Source organism: Chrysochloris asiatica, unplaced genomic scaffold (assembly GCF_000296735.1).
Source record: "Chrysochloris asiatica unplaced genomic scaffold, ChrAsi1.0 scaffold00146, whole genome shotgun sequence".
In the NCBI taxonomy this organism is placed as follows: domain Eukaryota; kingdom Metazoa; phylum Chordata; class Mammalia; order Afrosoricida; family Chrysochloridae; genus Chrysochloris; species Chrysochloris asiatica.
The window spans coordinates 3,609,249-3,626,611 of NW_006408664.1; the positions used below are offsets into that span (position 1 = coordinate 3,609,249).

Here is a 17,363-nt window from a genome sequence, read left to right on the forward strand (position 1 = left end):
CAGTCAAGAAATCAAATGACATACTGCATTAGGCGATGTGCCTCACAAGACCTCTTTTATTTGTTAATGAACAAAGAGATCAGTTTGAAGACTAAGATGTGCCTGACCTAACCCATGGTATTTTCAACAGCCTCATATGCATGTGACAGTTAGAGAAGAAATAAGGAAGACCACAGTAGAATTGATGCATTTGCATTGTGATGTTGGAGAAGAATATTAAATGTATATTGGACTGTGAGAAGAACAAACAAATCTGTTGGAAGAAGTACAGTCAGGATTGCATAATTTTGTCTCTTATACTTTGGACATGTTATCAGGAGAGCCTAGTCCCTGGAGAAGGACATTACACTTGGTAAAGTGGAGAGCCAGTGAAAAAGAAGAGCTCTAATCAGATGAATTGAACAGCGGCAGCAGCTTAAAGATCAAATGTAACAATTGTGAGGATGGCTCAGGATTGGGAAGTATTCCATTCTGTAGTGCTTAGAGTCACTAAGTTGAAGCTGACACAATGGCATCTAACAAAAAATAGCAACACATATACATTATTTTCAGTGTAGCTTACAGAATTATTATTAATTTTTTTTGGATAACAGTAGTTAATTTTACAGTCCAGAAACAAAGGACCCTAGCACCATCTAGGGAAAAAAGCACGAGCAGAATGTGGGACCCTGTCCAGAGAAGCAGTTAACACCAGAGATGGAGGCAGAGATGAAAACATGGAGATACAGCAGGTGAGGACTCTAGACTCATGGAAAGAGAGAGACCGAGTGTTGGCGACCAGGAGGCAGGCTTGCAGAATGTGCCCTTTGGTTGTTTAAATTACTATATAATCCTGAGTGTTTTGTGTATATCTCCCCCTCCTGAGAAAAACAGAGGGAATAGAAGCAAATACTGTTGAATGATGATGCATGGAGGAGATTGTAATCATTGCAGTGAAACAACGGTGTAAAACCGATGTTCTCCCATGTAAACTATCACTTGATTCATAATAAAAACTTAAAAAATAAAATAAAAAAAATTTGATAACATTATAAAGGGTTAAGAGAAAGTTGTTCACTATATAAGAAAGATTCTGTGCTTTGCATTATGAACATTTCCACTTACCTGATACACTGCAGCATCCAGATTGCTAAGAGCTAGGAAAGCCATGTTGTTCTGAACAGCATATACTAACGATGGCACACTTAACTTCATCAGTTCCTTGGGGCTGCCCAACACATTTTCTCTTAAAGATGTCTTGAATCTACTCAGACTACCAGTTTCTCTGAAGTTAAGGAAACATAAGTGGGGTGGGGTGGAAGATGGGAAGGTAGTGAGAAAAAGAATTAAAGAGCATTCTCTTGATAGACTCCCTCCTACACACAACAGCTATAGTGCTATGCCTACTGACAGAAATTTAGCAGTTATTTGAACAATTTCCAACTAATTTTAGATCCATTAAAAGAAACATACCAACAATGCGTCCTAATAAAATAAATACAGTTACAAGTTCTATTTGGGAAAATATGCCATAATGCCAACCTCTAGTCAAAGCTCCAGTAGTTTTTGAGGATGTTAAATAATGAGATAATAGAAAACTACAATTGCTATTTTTCTGAATTGCTTTAAGAATTTAATTTCATCTCCTACAACTTTAACCACAATTATGTCAAATTCACCCTGATTGTTTTTCAATTAATTGGACATCAGATTCATTTTAAAAAATTTTCTTTTAAACAACCATGAATTTCAATTGAAATTAAAAAAGAAAGAAAAAAGCTTTAATATTTATGGAAGCCATTTGGAATTTGAGAAATCTAGAGATTTATATCAATATTATCTATAAATGAATTTGGGGCATATGAAATATAGACTAAATCTTCATTTACATAAGCACATTCTCATTAAAACTCCTAAGAATATATAGGTGTAATTTTTTCAAAAAAATCTAAATAATAAGCTTATGTCTATAAAAATAAACTGTGACTGTAATAAACTATAATTGCAATGTACACAAATTTTCTATTCAACTAAATATTGATTATGTATGGTCTTAATTACTCTTAATTTTGCTCAGGAGAGGAACTGGCTAATCTGGCTCCAAATAAATGAGGGAGAGTCAAAAATTATCCACACTCTGGCTATAGAATTTATCTTTAATCAACTTTTTAAAAGAGACAAATATATCATTTTTTGACATCATCTTCTTGCTTTTCAATACACTTTGTCCATCTGTCAACAAGCTTTCATATTCTCTTATTAAAAAATGTTGTATGCTGAGCTGTGAGCCGTTGTCTTCCCCTGAAAGCAGCTCTTTGAGGACAAAGATTCACCTCTGATGAAGAAGTCAAGACAGTAATGCATTTGTGACTCGCAGCTCAACCTAAAACATTTTTTAATAAGGGAATACAAAAGTTTGTTGACAGATGGACAAACTGTACTGAATAACAAGATTATGTCAAAGAATAATGTATTTGTCTTTCTACAAGTTGATTAAAATAAATTTATCAACTCATTTATTTCTTGAATATACAAATAAAGCAATGTTTTATAATAAACATCAATGCAAAAAGAAACCTCAAAAGGATCCTAACCAAGTCTATTCTTTAAAAGGACCATAATACTTTGTTGGTGAGGTAGATCTATGGCAACTCAGTATGTATGATAAATCACAATGAGCCTCTGTATTTTAGGTTAACATAATCAATGGTTGTGAAGTGAAGTTTTCATATTTAAGTACTTTAAAAATAATTACCTAAATTAAGATAAGAGAACATAATGTCCATAATTGACTACCTGTATCTATCTAGTCCCTCTACAACTCTAGCCTCCAAGAAAATCCTTAAGACACAAAATGTGGACTGGGCCTCAGAAACAGAAGACACTCTTCTTATTCATAGCTCCTCTTCAGTTGCCAAATTCAACAACACCCTCCATACCACAATCATAAATCTACATAAGTACTTGCCAAAAAGCCATGAACACAGTCTGGTGGTGATCTACAAACTGTATCAGAAGAAGGAAAGAACAAAAAGGAGCTCTCTAAAGGGAAATTCTAGGGAACAGAGTTTTCAGTTACCTTAACAGTGACCCTTTAAACATGTGACATTCTTTTTTTTTTTTAACTGCTTTTAATACAACTCTAAAATATTTTATATACTTTTCCTGATATGATAAAGCATAAAGAATACTTTTTCAAACAACCTTTTCTCTTAATTATAAAATCTAAGAAACACAGGGGGGCACAACCCAATGAATTATCTTAACAAAGTGATATTTAAGAAAACATAATTGAGCATTATCATAACCATCTTTAATAATATCATATGATAGTATAATCTTACAAACTGTGTAAAGTAGAGACACGACTTTCACTGTATTACTGTCCTAGAACACTGATCTATAAACCTGATGTATCTTTACAGTGACACTGTAGGGAGCTACTGAGAAGTACCTGTTTATTTGTACTCTGTTCCCACACTCCACCTACTCCCATATCCATTTATCTCTCATGTAAGATTACTCAAATTGATCCTCTCCCTAATCCACACCTATGGACAATGTCATTTTACCAATTCGTCCACCCTACCCTTGGAGGTACAAGCCAGTAAAGCAGTGTGTCAGGACTGACCTTCAAGTCTTTGGTTCATCTGTTTACATCCTTTTTTGTTGTGTTGGATACTTAGGAACTGTTTCTTTACTACTGGGAAGGTACTTTTTCTGGCTCCTTCTCTAATACAGATATTAGAGAAGTTAAGGTATACCAGAATATGGATTACTGAGGAAGCTCAAGTTCCACTGTAGTGCCTTTGAATTATAGCAATATTATAATGAAATAAGTCTCAAAATTTAGCAAAGGATGATAAAAGAACCATTAATTTATTGCTCTTGAAGCATGTATTTAGCTCTACTCACTAAAGTTATATAAATAAGTAAGTTCTACGTATCTAACAGCTACATACTAGTAATCTATCATTCTGTGTTACTAGTAAGGACATAAAAATAAAGGATCAATCCTAATTACACTACAACCTTGAATATACTATAAAAGGAACACATAAAAACCAAAGACTATTTTTTTCTTCTATTTTCCTGACCTGATGTATTCTTGGAAATCAAATCAAAAGCACCTAATGAGCACATTTTGCTAAAACACAAATATATTAATTTTATAACCAATATTGCTAGATGAAAGCATGCATAATAAACATACATAAATTTAACTTTAAAATATAGTTTTATTTCTCACAAGTTCCTTACTTGAACAATTATTTTGATTTTTGTCATAGTATAGGATCTCCGTGCAACCTTCTGTTACCTAAAGAAATTCTGACACTCCGTGTTGATGCAGAGATGGTGCTGCTTCCTCCCACACCAGATTTTCTATCAACCAATTTAAATCAATTCTTTCTATGTTTGGTTAAAAGTACGCCTCATTATCCCAGCTCCCAAAGCTGACAAGAACTACTGAGAGGCATAAAATCCTTAGCTAAGTAACCAAGACATTGCAAAATGGAACACAACAAAAGTTATTTGTGAGCTTAAGAATTTTACATCTTATTTACAAATTTCATATCATCTGTAAAGCTATGTGTAATTAATTCATATAAAAGACTTTGAGAGCTAGCTATAAAAATCAGTAAGGAGGTGAATTTGAAGACAAAGATACCCATCATATGAAGTAAGTGATTTTTCCTCTTCATAACTCTGAATTCATTTTAGCATGGGTACTGAGAGGTATTGAAATGTAAAACAAGCAGTAGAAATAGAAAAGTTATGACTTGAGTATGTGACAACTACATTCATTATTCTAAATAGTACCATGAAATAGTTAAAGTTTCCTCCAGTCTTATATGAATGAATAATCAGTTCAAATAATGAAGATACATGTCTTATTACTAAATACACTGAAAGTATATGGACTTTACATTTTTACACCCTATAAGGTTTTTTCAGTCGTTACAGACCATGGAGAATAGCAAACAATAAAAAGATGATGTTGTTCTTAGGCAGTGTCAAAGTGTTTTCATTCCTTTTCTTCATACCACCAATGAGCACTACATATCTAAATGACCAATTTCACTATCTGTGATAGGGTTTAGTACAGCATATAAATAATAAGCAATTTTCATGTGAAGTGTAGGATTAATTAGTTATTAAAAACATATTTTTAAATGCTGCACTATTTTTTTATTTCAGTTAAAGTAAAACTTGGTAACTGGTAGATTATAATTCAATCATTTAAAAATGAACATATTCAAATATAAATAAAGCTTTTGTAACATCAAATTACTAATCTAACACCATCCTTAAAAGCAGGATCTGTAATTTCCTTATTAATTTTAAAATGATCTAATATAATCATAATGTGACAAAGGTGTATGTACAAAGACAATTATTACTTTTTTGCTTTTTAGTATCAGAAGAATGGAAACAACCCAGGTGTCCATCAGTGAGACTGGAGTACATGATACATCCATATAATACCACGCAGTTCCTCAAAAGAATGTGACGTATCTTTCTAAACTGACATGGAGCCATCACTAAAGTAAAACATTTAACTGAAGAAAAAAAAGAGCAAAGTGAAACAGTGAATATAGCATGTATTGGCACAGTGTCCAGCATATAACTAAAATTTACCAATTAGACAATACAAAACTTACTTATCAAAATACATTTACTACTCAGTTAATGTGCCAGACTGCAAAACCATCTGAACTGCAAGGTCAGCGGTTCAAGCTCACCAGCTGCTCCTCGGAAACCCTATACAGAGTCCCTATGGGTCGGCATCGACTCGACGGCACATAACAACAACAACAATTCCTCCCCACATCCTTTTTTTCTTACAGTTCTAAAATCTGTTTGAAATTGTAACTTCACATTCCAAAATGTATTTGAAATTATAAGTAAAATCAACAAGGACTGTAGGGGGGATGCAGATATTGAACACAAACAAAAACTAAAACTCCTGACAGTATTTCAAATGAATAATACAATTACACAGAAGGAACAAAGTAATTTTTACTATGTGCTTTAAAGCTAAAGACAACAAGAAGTACAAAGATACTTCTCAAAGGAGCTCATGTTTCTTTTAGTGGAGAAAGGGATTTAGAAACCAGAAACTAAGGACTGGAAATAAACATTCCTACCAGGGTACGGGACTCCTAGTTTGGTGCTGTAGGATCAACACTGAACTGTGAACCACAAGGCTGGCAGTTCAAACCCACCAGCTCTTCTCGGAAACCCTATACAAGGTTTCTATGAGTCAGGACCGACTCCACAACACTGGGGTAGCATAGCTTATTGTTGTTATCATTGTTAAGTGCTGTCAAGTCAATTCAGAGTCACAGCGATCCTGTATAGAGTTTCCGAGGAGTAGCTTGTGGGTTTCAACTGCAGACCTTGTGGTTCGCAGTCCAGTGCTGATCTTACAGTACCATACCAGGAGTTCTAGGTCCTCTCAAATTTAATTGGTAGGTTTGTTTTTTCACAACTGTTTAAGTTAAAAATTCTAAAACTAATATTGTGTATTCTAAGACTGATATCTTGAGGATAATGGGAGACAGGTTTGTTAAGATTGGTGAAGGGAAACAAATATGAAAAGGAGGATACTAGAATGAATCCTATGGTATTGGATCAGAATTGTAGGTATAAATCAATTTATATATAACTCATTGTTGTATAAACATACACGTAAAAATATAAGGCTTCAAACAGTTAGCAGACAACTTCCATGATCTTTTAATTCCATTGTTTCACAAATTTGAGCCCTTTCATAGACAGGGAAGGGTGTGCATGTATACACATAACATATTTTTTAGCTCTGTCTGTTGGCAGGGCCATGAAGCAGATACCCCAGTAGGAATGTTTATATCTAGTCCCCCATTTCTGGTTTCTAAATGCTATTCTCCACTAAAAAAACCCCACAAGCTCCTTGAAGAAATGTGATTTCAGGGTTGATGTAGGGAAAGTACAAGATAAGCCTCAGACATCTTTCTACTAAAAGGTAAGAAACTACTCTGCTGTTGTTATTAGATACCATGAAGTTGATTCCCACGCATAGCAACCACATGCACAACAGAACAAAACACTGCCCAGTCCTGCACCATCCTCACAATTACTGATATATTTCAGTCAACTTATGCTGCCACTGTGTCAATCCATCCTGTTGGTGGTCTTCCTCTTTTTTGCTGACTCTACACTTTACCAAACCTGATGTCATTCTCCAGAGGCTGGTGTCTCCTGACATGTCCAAAGTATGAGAGACAAAGTCTCGCCATTCTTGCCTCTCAGGGGCATTCTGGTTGCAGTTCTTACAAGACATATTTATATGTTCTTCCGGAAGTCCATGGTACTTTCAATTTTCTTCACCAACACCATAATTCAAATGCATCAATTCTTCTGAGGTCTTCCTCACTGTCCAATTTTCACATGCATATGAGGTGATTGAAAATATCATGGCATAGGTTAGGCACACCTTTAGTCCTCAAACTACATCTTTGGTCTTGAACACTTAGAAAAGATCTTCCGCAGCAGGTCTGCTTAATGCAGTAGGTCATTTGATATCCTGACTGATGCTTCCAAGAGTGTGGATTATGGATCCAAGCAAAATGAAGTCATTGACAACTGCAATCTTTTCTTCATTTATCATGATGTTATTTCTTGGTCCAGTTATGAGGATTTTCATTTTCTTTATCTTCACATTAAGATGCAATCCATACTGAAGACTGTAGTGTTTGATCTTCACCAGTTAAGTATTTCAAGTCCTCTTTACTTTCAGGTTAAAAAAAGAGTATTTCTCTAATCCTATGTCAAGTTCTTCTTCATATAGTCCAGCTTCTCAGATTATTTGCTAAACATACAGATTGCACACACCTTTCCTGATTTTAAACCATTCAGTATCGCTTTGTTCTGTATGTCTCTTGGCCTATGTACAAGTTCCTCATGAGTGTTCTGGGATACCCATTCTTCTCAATGTTATCCACTATTTGTTATGATCAACACAGCCAAATGTCTTTGAATAGTCAATTGTTGTTGTTAAGTGCCGTCGAGTTGGTTCCGACCCATAGCGGCCCTGAACAGGGTTTCTGAGTCTGTAAATCTTTACGAGAGCAGAAAGCTTCATCTTTCTGCCACGGAACAGCTGGTAGTTTCGAACTGCTGACCTTATGATTCACAGCCCGATTTGTAACCACTACGCTACCAGAGCTCCATTGAATAGTCAATACAGCATAAGTAAACATCAACAGGTAGCATATGATCAAGAGCCAATGGAAGTTCAATGTGCACTGAAAACACTGGAAAAGAACAAGGTTCCAGGAATTCATGGAATACAAAATGAAATCGTTCAACAAATTGATGTAGCACTGGAGGCTATGCCAAGAAATTTGGAAGACAGCTTGCTACTGGGCCAAATGATTAGAAGAGATCCATATTTGTGCTCATTCCAAAGATAAATGACCCAATGGAATGTGGAAATTCATCAGACAAAATCACATGCAAGTAAAATTTTGCTAAATATAATTTTATAAAGGACTGCAACAATCACAGGGAACTGCCAGAGGCTGAAGCTGGATTCAGATGAGGATGCGGAATGAGGTATACAGTTTCTGATGTCAGATGCATCTTGGCTGAAAGCAGAGAATACCAGAAAGATGTTTATCTGTACTTTATCGACTATGCAAAGACTTTCAACCATGTGTGTCATGACAAGCTATGGACAACACTGCAGAGAATAAGTATTCTTGAAAACTTAATTGTGCTAATGAGGAACCTCTTTATAGACCAAAGGCAGTCATTCAAACAAAACAAGGGGGCACTGAATGGTTTAAAATGAAGAAAGGTGTGTGACAGGGTTGTAGTCGTTCACTATATTTACTCAATCTGTATGCTGAGCAAATAATCTGAGAAGCTGAATTATATGAAGAATGTGACATCAGGACTGGAAGAAGACTCATTAACAACCTGCAATATACAGCTGATCCAACCTTACTTGCTGAAAGTGAAGAGGACTTAAAATGCTTACTGATGAAGATCAAAGACCACAGTCTGAAGTATGGGTTGTATCTCAATGTCAAGAAAACAAAAATCCTCACCACTGGACCAATAAACAGCATTCTTATCAATGGAGAAAAGATTGAAGTTGTCAAGGACTTCATTCTTCTTGGATCAACTATCAACAGTCACAGAAGCAGCAGTCCCACATTAGGTAAAATCTGCTGCACACGACCTTTTTAAAGTGTTGAAGAGCAAAGATGTCAGTTTGAGGACAAAGGTGCACCTGACCCAAGCCATGGTATTTTTAATAACCTCATATGGATGCAAAAGCTGGACGGTGAATAAGGAAGACCAAAGAAGAATTGATATTTTTGAGTTATGGCACTGGAAGAGAGTAATGAAGGTGCCATGGGCTGCCAAAAGAACCAATAGATCTGTTTTGGAAGAAGTGCAGCCAGAGTGCTCCTTGGAGGCCAAGATGGCTAAGCTTCGTCTCTCATACTTCAGACATATTGTCAGGAGACATATTGTCATTAGAGAAGAATATCATGTTTGGTAAGGTAAAGGGTCAGAAAAAAGAGGAAGACCCCCAACAAGATGGACTGGCCAAGTGGCAGCATTGATGGACTCAAGCGTGGCAACAGTAGTGAGGTTGGCCTAGGATGGGGCAGTGATTCGTTCTGCTGTGCATAAGGTCACTATGGGTCGGCACTGACTCAATGGCACCTAACAACAACAACAAAATTTTGGAGGTACATGAATGCAATGAAAATTGGCTGTATTTATCTACACGTTTCCCCTACCTGGTTTTACGTGGGGACACGAAAGGCTGTTTCCTTAACAACATTATTCTCTGGCAGCTTGCCACTCTAAACAGCAACAATCCTGAATGTCTGAAGGCAGCAAATTTAGTTGCTGCAATCTCAGAGGAGGATGCCTGGCACTTTACATAACACTGGGTGACAGTGATTAACAGCTGGTATTCTGCAGAGTGTAGTTAGTTGTTTTCTACAGAAAAGAATTTAAGTATCTGCTCATGGGGTTTTCAAACATGCGTTTTCCACAAAATAGCACCAAAAGGAGTATTATTCTTTGGTTTTACTAAGGCTATCTTATATCAATAATACATTTAAGTGGTTTCCTTATGTTTATTACAGTTTTCCTGGATTTCTTGAGAGTATACATTTCTCTACCTTTTGTTCTTTAGCCTCATCCTAAAAGGAACACATTTTTTTCCTTTCTGAAGAAATGAAATCCATAATCCTTTAGCCCCAATAAACAGAGCGAGTCAAAAAGTATTGCTATAAAATTACAGCCCTATTAAACAAAAATATTAAACTGTGAAGCTATTGTTCAATATATCCTCTATCTTGGCAGTGTTCTAAAGGCAGTGTTCCATCTCTCCAAGCCCTTCACATATTCTGTGCTCTTTGATTTATACCACATCAGCATGGCAGTCTGGACATCCCCACAGGACTCAAATTGTGTTCCTTTCATACGTTTTTGAATTTTGGAAAACAAAAAAGAAATTTGAAAGGGCAAGTCATGGCTGCAGAGTGGATGGGATATGTTCCCCAACAAATTTCTCATAGGACAGTCCTTACTACCCTCAAAGAATGGGAAGGTGCATTGTCATAATGGAAAAAAAAAAAAAATCCTGGCCCCAAATTTACTGGCCATTTTCTCACCAATGCAGTTTTCAATTTTCTTAAAACTTCTTCATAATAAACCCCTTTGACTGTCCTGTGCACCTCACAAAAATGTTATCAAGACGACTCCTTTGGGATCCCAAAATACAGTCGCCATAATCTTTTGAGCTGATCGCTCTGCATTGAATTTAAGTGGCCCAGCAGATTCTTTCAGAAGCCACTGCTTTCATGGGACCTTCTTTTTGAAGGCACCCTCACAAGATCAAGAGAAATACATCACTGAAAAACTTTTCTGTAGCCATCCATGGATCACAGAGACATATTTAAACAGTTTTGTCTGGAATAAAACCATGCATGGAACCCTAGTAGCAATACTTTTTGACTTACCCTCATATATCAGGCATTCTTCACTGAAGCAAGGCTATTTCTGTTCTAAGAAGTAAAATAGCCTAAACACACCAGGAAAGAAAAATTAAAGTTAATTTCAACAATAATTTTTTAGTTGATTCTTTTAAAAATGCTATAAATAAGTATGGCAAAGAAATGAATTGGGATTAAAATTAAATTATGGTATTCCAATGTCTTATAACAACTGTTAGCCTACAAAGGTTTCACCATTCAAACACCATTCAAATACAATGAATGTTTGTACATATCCTGCCCGCAGGGGATGTACCCCTTACTCCTCCTTTAGGGTAAGAAAACAGGAAAAGAAAGAACAAAAAGGGTGGGCTCTTAGTCATTTAACCAACACTGTCATTTGGGTCTCTGTCCAAATAGGATTTCCTAGCTACAAACACCTACCACTCACCACATCAAATCCTGACAAGGAAACTGGTCTTTCATTTAAAACATGGCCTGGGAGCTTTTATTTTCATTTAATAGTTGTTACGTTAACTCGATGGCACTTAACAACAACAACAACAACGTTATTATTACTAAAACAGTAAGGGTTTGCTCGCTGTAGTCATTCTCCAAAAAGTTTAAGTCTAACTTTAGTAACATATTATCTCATTTTTTATATTAACTCTATACTATTTTCCTGACAATATGGAAAGACACACGATTTTCATTAACAAGAACTAATTTTATAAAAAGTTTTCCTCTGGAAAGAAGTTTCTTCAAGTTCTAAACATTTTGTTAGTTCTGATAAAATTATTCCACAGTCTTCTATAACATCCTGAAATTGTTATCCTTTCTCTCAGATGATAAAAAGTATTGCTTCTACTTTGAAGAGGAAGCCTAATTTCAATTTTTAGCTTTACAGAAAAAATTATTCCAACATTGTGTGATAAAGAATTTCCAAGCAAATGTTTATTCAAGAATATTATATCACTTTGTGTGTATAACACATCTTTTCAGGAAATTTTCAAGAAACCAGTATTTTCTGTTATTTGAAATTCCTCCACCATAGCAATGTGTTGTCATTCAACCTCTGTTGTCTGACATTCTATTTGCCTTGGCTCAATTTATTTTTGATAAATACCAATTTTACTAAACATACAAAGAAATGGAGTCCTGATATAGTACTGTAGGATAAGCACTGGACTGCTAACCACAAAGACAGTGGTTCAAACCCACCAGCTTGATCCTCAGAAACCCTACACAACGTCACTATGAGTTGAAACCTACTCATTAGCACGTAACAACAACAAAGAAATGACAGCATTAGAGTATCAAATTTTTTTTCTTCTTTACAAGTTTCATGCCACTAAGTCTGAAAGACGGATAAAAAGTTGTAGGTGCTTTCAGGGTTGTAACCTTTAACTTTTTATTCATCTTTTTCTAATTCAATAATTCCTAGTTATCCTTTCAACATCTAAAACCAACTTTCAATATTTTCTCAAACTAGTGGTTGCTGCTGTGTGCCACTGAGTCAATTTCGACTCACAGTTGAGTTTGTAGGACAGGTCAGAATTGCCGCACAGTGTTTCCAAGATTATAACCTATACAGGAGCACGTCTCCAGGTCTTTTCTCCTTAAGAACAGTTTGTGGGTTCGAAACACTGACCTTTTGGTTGGCAGTTGCTCCCAAACTGATAGTTGTAGTTTAGTTTCTTTACACATTACTGAATAAGCTGAAGAAAAACAACCACAATGTCCTATAACAACTCATTTACAAATGCATCTACTCTCAACCTGTAACATCATCGGTTGAAATAATTTTCCTTTCTCTTTCATTCTTTTACAATTCCAAAAAATTAATGTTTCTCGTAGATGCCCTTAAGTAAACCCTTTGTTGCAAGAAAAAAATTTTTCCTTGTTTTGAGTATTAGGTACTTTCTACCAATGTGTTTCAAATAAGCATATGATAATTTACCAACATATTTCTCCTTAAAAATTAGTTTTAACTCGATATACGATAGGATGAATGTAAAACTAATGTTCTCCCATGTAAACTATCACATAATTCACAATAAAACATTTAAAAAAATTAGTTTTAACTACAAAAGTCAGTGGTTTCTTGCTCTCCAGCATAGAGATGCTAAAGCAAATGGAAGAAATGAGGAGGTAAAAGAGTTAAATAGAAATTTTCAAAGGGCAGCTCGAGAAGACTAAGTCAAATATTGCAAAGACCTGGAGTTAGAAAACCAAAAGGGAAGAACACACTTAGCATTTCTCAAGCTGAAAGAACTGAAGAAAAAATTCAAGTATCAACTTGTAATATTGAAGAACGCAATGCACAAAATACTGAATGATGCAGCACACAACAAGAAAAGATGGAAGGGTCTCTCATAGTTTGGACATGTAATCAGAGGGACATGGAGAAGAACATCATACTTTGTAAAGTATAAGGCCAAGGAAAAACATGAATACCCCCAACAAGATGTACTGGCACAGTGGCAACAGCAATGGGCTCAAATGTCATGATTGTAAGGATGGCGCAGGACCGGGCTGTGTTCTCTTCGTTGTACATAGGGTAGCTCTAAGTTAGAAAAAACTCAAAGGTACCAACAGCACCTAATAACAGGAATAACATAATGTAACTGCAATGATAAAAAAAGAAATAAAAGACGGAAGGAATATGCAGAGTAGTGGTACCAAAAGTAAATACTCAATGCTCAACCATTTCAACAGGTAGCATCTGATCAAGAGCCAATGATACTGAAGGAGGAAGTCCAAGGTGCATTGAAGCTTTGGCAAAAAACAATGCTCTGGGAATTGATGGAATAACAAACTGGAATCTTTCACCTAACTGATATGGCCCAGAAGGGACTCACTCATCTCTGCCAGGAAATTTGGAAGAGAGCTACCTGGCCAACCAATTGGAGGAGATCCATATTTGTGGCCATTGCAAGGAAAGGTGACCCAATGGAATGCAGAAATCATCGGATAATATCATTATTACATGCATGTAAAATTTCACTAAATATAATTTTTAAATGGCTGCAAAAGTACATTGACAGAGAACTTCCAGAGGTTCAAGCCAGATTCAGATGAGGACATAGAACAAGGGATATCACTGATGACCTCAGATGGATCTTGGCTGAAAAATAAAGAACACCAGAAAGATGTTTGCCTGTGCTTTTTGACTATGAAAAGGCTTTCGATTTTGTGGATCATGAAAAGCTATGGCCAACATTGCAAAGTGTGAGTATTCTGAATAATTGTGCTCATGAGGATGCTGTACAGACCAAGAGGCTGTGGTTCAAATAAAACAAGGAAACAATGAATGGTTTAAAATTAGGAAAAATGTGTGCCAAGGTTGTATGTATTCTTTCACATTATTCCATCTGTATGTTTAGCAAATAATCTGAGAAGCTGGATTATATGAAGGAGAAGGCATCAAGATTGGAGGAAGACTCATTTAACAACATGCAATATGCAGATGATACAACCTTACCTGCTGAAAGTGAAGAGAACTTAACTTAATGATAAAGATCAAAGACCACAGCCTTCATACGGGTTGCACCTCAATGTAAAGAAAACAAAAATCCTCACCATTGGATCAATAAATAACACCAAGATAAATGGAGAAAAGTTGGAAGTTGTCAAAGACTTCATTTTATTTGAATCAACCATCAACACTCATGGACGAAACAGCCAAGGAATCAAACAGCATATTGCATTAGGCAGGTCTGCTGCAAAAGACCATTTTAAAGTGGTCAAGAGTATTATATATGCCTGAGTGGGTTTTTTTGTGTGTTTTTTTTAAAAAAAGCTAAAGTGGATAGAGAAATACTTTTAACTGATGGTATATGGAGGGGATTATAATCAATGTAATGAAACAAGTTATATGAAGTGTTGAATGTGAAACTGATGATGTGCCCTGTAAACTTTCACTCAATCCACAATAAAAACCTTAAATTAAAAAAAAAAAAAGGTCCAAAAATAAATAAATAAATAAAAATAAAGTGTTCAAGAGCAAAGATGTCAATTTGAGGACTAAGGAGTGCCTGACCCAGGCCATGGTGTTTTCAATAATCTCTTATGTATGTGAAAGTTAAGACAGTGAATAAAAAAAGACCATAGAAGAAATGATGTATTTCAATTATGGTAGTGGTGGTGGAGAATATTAAAAGTACCACAGACTGCCAAAACAACCAACAAATCTGTGTTTGAAGAAGTACAGCCAGAATGTTCCTTAGAAGTCAAGAAAGCTAGACTCATCTCTCATAATTCAGATATTTTGTCAGGAGAGGCCAGTTCATGGAGAAGGATATCTATCATGCATGATGAAACAGAGGGTCGGCAAAAATGAGGAAGACCCTCAATGAGATGGACTGACACAATGGCAGCAGCAATGAACTCAAGCGTAGGGGCTACTGTAATGTTGGTGCAGGGCCGGACAATGTTTTGTTCTGATATGCATAAGGTCACTATAAGTCTAACAACAACAACACAATTGTGTGAACCATTTAGCTTGACACCTCTTTATATATACACATATATAAACTTCACTCATTTTGCTTCTCTAGAGAACCCAACCTAACATACCATAAAAAATATTATTTAAAAAAATTTTAATCTTAAAAGAAACCCTCAGACAAAAACAAAGCATATGTGCATGGGTACCATGGGCTTGTCTCCAAATAAGCTCCTGTGTTTCTCATGTTAAAGATGCTTGACTCTCCTCCTCAAAGGAAATCATAGAGTGAAAGTTTGATAATGAGGAAGACAGGAGTTTATTTGGAGACAAGTCCATGGCTCTATAGGCTGTGCACCTGTTGCAAACCATTAGATCCCTCCAGTCACCCCGTGAGAGAAAGAAGAGACTTCTTCACAAAGTTTTACAAGCCACAGAAACCCTTTAGAGGGTTGCTATGAATGGGAACCGATTTGATGACACTTTAACAACAACAACAACTTTTAAATTATTTAATCTGGCAACTTCTTCTCATTCCTTTCTTATTTTATTTCTTGGTGGCATTTGATACTGTTGACAACCTCCTATCTTCTAAAAACTCTTTCTGCCCTTGGTTTCTTGAACACCATCTTTTCCTGATTTCTTCTGTTTAATTTACTACCTTCTCATTTTCTCATCCTGTATTTGTTCGTATTTTTCATGTTCTCACATTTCCTCCTCATACGACACCACATTCTTGAATCACCTCACTGATATCCACAGCTTCAAATACCACACTTTGAATGATGAAATCAACCTCCTCCCAAGAGCTCTCTTCATACTGCCAGAAGTGTTGTTATTGTTGTTAAGTGCCGTCAAGTCAATTCCGACCCATAGTGACCCTGTACAGGGTTTCTGAGGAGCAGCTGGTAAGCTTGAACCACCGACCTTGCAGTACCAACGGCTTTCCAGTCTGGTGCATTAACCCACAGCGCCACACCAGGACTCTGCCAGAAGTGTATTCAGCAGGAAATGATCACGATTTACCAACCTTACCTAGATTTTTACAAATAATAATTTATCTGGTCTTTCCTCCGTCGCTTCAGCTGCCAGAATGTTTGTTCTTTCTCAGACCCAATTCTGATCATGCTTCTCTTTAGCCTATACAGTATTACACAACCATGTCATTTTAGAACTGGTATGAACCTACCTCTTCCACCAATCTCCTGATAATCTTTTGCATAATTCTATGTCTTTTTACCTGAACATATTTTTGATCAGTGCTTTGAGCCTTTGCATAAACAATCTCTTCTCCTGCATTTTCCCATCCCACTCATGACTGCTTGGAAGACTATTATGCAAGGTTGAGCTCAAAGGCTGCCTCATCAGTGAGCAGTTCTCAGATGTTGCAGTCAGTGGTTCACTATGCTGGGGGTCCCTCAAAGCAAAAAGTACATACCTCTTATATCACATCTATTTTAGGATGCTATAAAGCTTTGTTTCCATGTTTGATTCTCAGATTGCATTCTAATAAAAAAGTCACATGTATAAATCACCTTTGCAAGGCTACAAAATAGACCACATGATATATAATTGGAATTCAAATAGTGAATGAATGAATGAGAGCAAATATTAGGTCTGGCTGAAATACCTTCTTATTAAACATGAACTAACACATACAAAAATAGTAAGTGGTTTCAAATGCATTCCACTTCTTTCTGAAAATTTTCCAGTGCTTTTTCCATCTAGAAACTCCTTGTATGTGCTTGTTTGGTAAAAATATTTTATTGTGTTTTTGGTAAAGTGCAGCAAAACAGGTTCCCATTCAACTATTTTGATGTATATTATTTAGTGCCATTAGTCACAGGCCTTACATAGTACCAATAGTCTATGTTCATTCTAAATGAGCCATTCCCATTAACTTAGTCTCACAGCCCCCTCATCCTTCTCAT

The 17,363-nt window shown here is 36.0% G+C and overlaps 1 protein-coding gene across 2 annotated transcripts in view; it reads right to left on the reverse strand.

The window, feature by feature from the left end:
- SLC35A1 (solute carrier family 35 (CMP-sialic acid transporter), member A1) overlaps window positions 1–17,363 on the reverse strand; it is an 81,670-nt gene that overhangs the window by 21,472 nt on the left and 42,835 nt on the right. For both annotated transcript variants that reach the window (XM_006870631.1, XM_006870630.1), the window contains exon 3: window positions 1,105–1,264. In XM_006870631.1, the coding sequence (XP_006870693.1) occupies window positions 1,105–1,264 (160 nt within the window). The remainder of the gene's footprint in view (window positions 1–1,104; window positions 1,265–17,363) is intronic.